Source organism: Quercus lobata, chromosome 2, assembly GCF_001633185.2.
Source record: "Quercus lobata isolate SW786 chromosome 2, ValleyOak3.0 Primary Assembly, whole genome shotgun sequence".
In the NCBI taxonomy this organism is placed as follows: Eukaryota; Viridiplantae; Streptophyta; class Magnoliopsida; order Fagales; family Fagaceae; genus Quercus; species Quercus lobata.
In genome coordinates, this window is record NC_044905.1 from 1,343,598 (window position 1) to 1,348,110 (window position 4,513).

Below are 4,513 nucleotides of genomic sequence, written 5' to 3' on the forward strand. Positions count from 1 at the left end.
TACAAAAAAAATTAGAGAATAATTTATACATTATACCACATCTAAAAAATAATTATATATCCTCACACATTGCACGAAATAAATAATTACTGAATATGAATGAACCCAAGAAAACATTCTTGTTTTAATCGAATTAGACTATTGGAAGGAAAAAGAAAAAACAAAAGTTAATAAAAAAATTATTAGATCTTTCATTGTTTTTATTCTTGTCGTTCTTATATTTGTATATGTCCATGTCCTCAAGTGATTCTTCCCAGGAAACTAAGGTGCTCATATATAATATATTCATAGATTTATAAAAAATAAAAAAAAAATCTTATACACTAGTTTTCATGTAACACAAATGGGTCCAAGTAGAAGCCATTGAGAAACATAATGTTACTTTCAATTCTTCCAGTGGCATCGGAGTTACAAAAGTGTTAGTTCCAAATCAGGGGTTGCACTTGGAAGTCTGAAGAGTGAGCTTTGTGGTCAAACCAGAAGCAGCATGAGCAGGGAGGGACTCAACAATATTATTATGAAACGAAATAGGCATTGAGTAATGAGTAGAAGAAGGCCACTCAGAATAGCCAACTTTTCCATGATCAAGCACCTTAGAATTTGTTCTCTTCGATGGAAACTCAAATGAAACAGAAGCTGCTTCACTACTAGGCTTGAAAACACATGAATTGACCAGTTGAGGTCTGAATTTGTTCCTCCCTAGCTGCCACAATAAAGGGTACAAATAGTTACATGACACTAAATACACCTATAAATCTATAATATCTAATAAATATGAACTGCAAAATAGCTATTTTTCAAATAAAGAAAATCATTTTCAACTAATTACATCGAAGAGGCTGGGTCGACGCTTTCTTTTGTTGTGGTTGTTATGCCGAAGAAAGTATTTTTGCGCATGACTGGCTACTTGGGTTGGAGTTTTTGTAGTCACAAAGTTCCTAGAGATTCCCCTCCAATCTCCCTTACCGAGCTTCTCGAGACCAACTAGAAACATTTGGTGCTCCTTCTCAGTCCATGGCATGCCTGAGATATTGGTGGTAATATAAATTTTATTACATAAGCATGATGTGTAGTCAATTATAAAAGAAAAAAAATGATAATTCAAACATTTATTTATTATATTATATTATTAGAGTGATATCAATTATATTTCATGTCATGATCGACCAATTAATTTTTAAGCATTTTGCAATAAGCTTGATAGTAGTTTTAGTATTTTTTTTTTTAATGTATGATCAAAATAATTTACACCTTTTTCTCCCCTCAATTAACAAAATCTTTGTAACTAGAGAAAATCAAAATATGAAAAAGATAACTTGAAAATAACACGTAACTTAAATTGAAAATTAAAAATAATATTGTACAGATGGTCCCGAAATGAATAGACGAATAACTAATTTTGTTAATTACAATACATTATTGCTTCTTTTCTTATTTCATATGAGAGAGAGAGAAACTCATGAGAAAAATGTGTTTTTTTGGGTGGTTGAAATAAAAAAAATGATGGAATGAGCTAAAGGAAAAATTGGGGAATTTCACTAAAGCATTACTACGAAATGTAAATTTCACTTTAGGATAAAATAAGGTCATATATATCTGAGATTGAACACTAGGAGAAAGCCCCCTATATTATATAATACGTACCAAAATAAGGAGATGAAGATCCATGTATAGAGAGAGACAAATGAGACTGAGAGATAAAAAGATTGACAAACTGATTCTTACCCTTCTTTCTTTCTTGATTCCTTGCAATGAGGCCATCAGAAACATATCCATTACTCATTTGATCAAACTTTGCATCCATAGCAAGGAGAGAAGATGATGAAGAAGAGGTAGTTGATGAAGATGGCAAGCAATCCACGCTAAAACTCTTCCTCATAACAAACGAAGGTGAAAAAGAAGAAGAAGATATGTCAAGTTGCACACCAAAGAGCCTAAATTTAGAACTCCTTTTACGAGTGTTGCAAGTCCTTGAATTGTGACCCATATTCCCACAATGTGAGCATTTTCTTGCCATTCTCGCCTAGACAAAATGACAATCTTTCACTTCACAAACTAACCATTAGCACCCGCAAACATAGACTAAGTGAGAAGTAATACTTTTTTGACAACTAGTCTGCTATTTAGTGGTTATATAAAGATCGACAAGGTGGGTACAAAGTCAAAAGCAATAAATAGGGATATGGTTTTTTATTCAAAGCCAGAAATTACAACTTGTTAAAGTGATAATACGTAATTGATGAAATATCATTTTCAGATAAGCTTATTGTTGTTATCATTGTAATTGTGCGTTAATCACAACATTCCACCTTAATATAATTATGAGAATTTTTTGTGTCAATAAGATTTATGGTAATAATATTGTTTTTTGGCTCGAGTCATCTCTCTTTTTCTCTTTCTCTCTATCTAATAGGATCAAAATTAAAAAAACTTATCCCTAAAATGGCATCTCTCTAAGTGCGCATGACCTAAATGGGGTCCTCATGAAATGAAATTATTCTAATTAGTTGTATGTATACAACTATAGTACGTATAGACATTGAAAAATACGAATTACTATATATATATATATATATATATATAATTGGCTTTGCAAGCTGAAACATCAAGAAATGAATGCCCTTTACCGTGTAGTAAAGAAAAGGGTCCAAATTCTATTTTACTTAAAGGACGTCACTATATTAAGTTATTAACTAAAACTAATTTTCCTCTCCAAAAAAAAATAATAAATAAATAAATAAAACTAATTAATTAAACAAGAAGGTGCATGCCTACCAGTTTCGTTTTTATTTATTTATTTATTTTTATGTTTAGCATTTTATTTATTAGTAGTCGGTGTCTTTGAATTAAAGCAAGAAAGTAAAAGCAAGAGCACGTTTAACCTATGGGGCGTCAATATAAAAAAACATGGAAGAGATGGTTGTTGAGGAGGGAGTGCAAAATCCACTGCTTCTTTGGTACCCAAAGTGAACTATATATAAATAAATTTGGAAGGTGAGAGCAAAGGTGCTATTGATCGATTAAGCAGCATTTTTATTTGGAATGCGATTAAAAAGGATCCCAAGGTTTTTACTTTTGGTTTGCCAAAAAGTATTAATAACCGAAGTTGAGTTCTTCACCAACTGCTTTTGAACAATTTAATATATAGAATTCACTCCCACTAATTTAGTACTAGAAGTGTAGAACCCTTCCCATTTGGCATTATTCGTTATGGAATCTTTTCCAAAAATATAAAAGAATCTCTCTCTCAATAGTGTTCATTATAATAAATTTCCTATAAAGTAGTTTTTAAGTAGAACGGTATAATACCACTCGTCCGAGGTGCTTTAGTAGTAGGATACTCTTTGGGAGTCAAAGGTTGAGACTTGTTGATCCCATGTTGTTCATAAGTAAGGTTCAAATAGACCGGGAGCAATGAACTTACTTGTAAGTTGCCTTTCTTTTATTCATTAAAAAAACAAGTACAACTACATAACCAATTATATCATCTAACATATGAATCAAGCTTGGATTTCCTCTATGAGTGTTCCCATTAATTAATTATCTCCCTAGTAATGATGTTATTACCTAATCCAAATAAATAATAATAAGGCATGATTCATGCCCAAAATTCCACAAATTTTCCTTTTTCCTCTTTTCATTTGTCACATTTAGAACTATAATTGTATAAATATATTTGGTTAGCATTTTTCGTTCACTTATTTGTTTATGTGCTTTTTTTTAAGTACCTTTTTTTTAAGATATAATTATACTTCTTGTCAATTTTTAGCAAATAAATTTTTTAATAAAAATACATATTGTTAAATATTCTACCATATATACATATTTTATGGTTCATTGTAATACAGGATTTGTACTACACTCTAATATATTATTGATGTAACCCTTTAGAGTTTCCCTAATAATATGTTAGAGTGTAATACAAATCCTGAGTTACAATGAACCATAACATGTATATATATTATATATAGTAAGCTAAACCCTAGACTAATAGACTTATGGTACAAGTAGGAGACTTGACTTGCACACAAAGTAGAATTAGGCTTGAGCCCATACTAATAGGCTAATATATCTCTAACACATGTAATAATAATAATGATAATAATAAAAGCTATTTAAACGTATGTTAAAGTCAACAATTAATGGTTATGCATGCACATCCTAAGAGGCTAAGATCCTAACCATCATGAATCTGAAAAAGAATTCAATTTTGCAGGAAAATGAGCACCGGTCTCATTCTGATCATGATTAGGTAACTAATAACTAGCTTATTTGGCACGCTACAAAGGTAATTTTTTATCAGTACTTGGGTGAGGTTTGTCTTACATTCTTATGAACATAATGCAATTTGGTGGTAATTAACACATACCCATTTTATATAGAACCCAACCTCTGTATATGTTGTACATAACGTCAAAGAATGTCATCCTGAAAACATGAATTTTGTTAGAATAATAGTTTAATGCTTAGCTTCATTTTTTTTCTTAACAACTAACGCTTTTGGAAACAAAAA

General features: G+C 30.7%; 1 protein-coding gene across 2 annotated transcripts; it reads right to left on the reverse strand.

Moving 5' to 3' along the window:
• Positions 1-232: 232 nt before the first annotated feature.
• Positions 233-2,097, reverse strand: LOC115971427 (probable transcription factor At5g61620). Of its 2 annotated transcripts, none has more exons than XM_031091349.1 (3): positions 1,726-2,097; positions 830-1,023; positions 233-703 (listed from the first exon to the last, which is right to left on the reverse strand). In XM_031091349.1, the coding sequence occupies exons 1-3, from the start codon at positions 2,015-2,017 to the stop codon at positions 431-433; spliced, it is 759 nt and encodes a 252-aa protein (XP_030947209.1). In that variant the 5' UTR covers positions 2,018-2,097; the 3' UTR covers positions 233-430. The 2 variants fall into 2 exon arrangements, with proteins under 2 accessions (XP_030947209.1, XP_030947217.1); XM_031091357.1 differs by having other exon boundaries at positions 330-699; positions 1,726-2,068.
• Positions 2,098-4,513: the final 2,416 nt, after the last annotated feature.

Excerpts from the sequence above, each read along its gene's own strand:
- LOC115971427 (XM_031091349.1), bottom strand. The coding sequence starts at position 2,017 with ATGGCAAGAAAATGCTCACATTGTGGGAATATGGGTCACAATTCAAGG. Across the intron at positions 1,024-1,725 it reads GAATCAAGAAAGAAAGAAGG|GCATGCCATGGACTGAGAAG; the intron begins GTAAGAATCAGT and ends CCAATATCTCAG. Across the intron at positions 704-829 it reads GTCGACCCAGCCTCTTCGAT|CTAGGGAGGAACAAATTCAG; the intron begins GTAATTAGTTGA and ends TTATTGTGGCAG.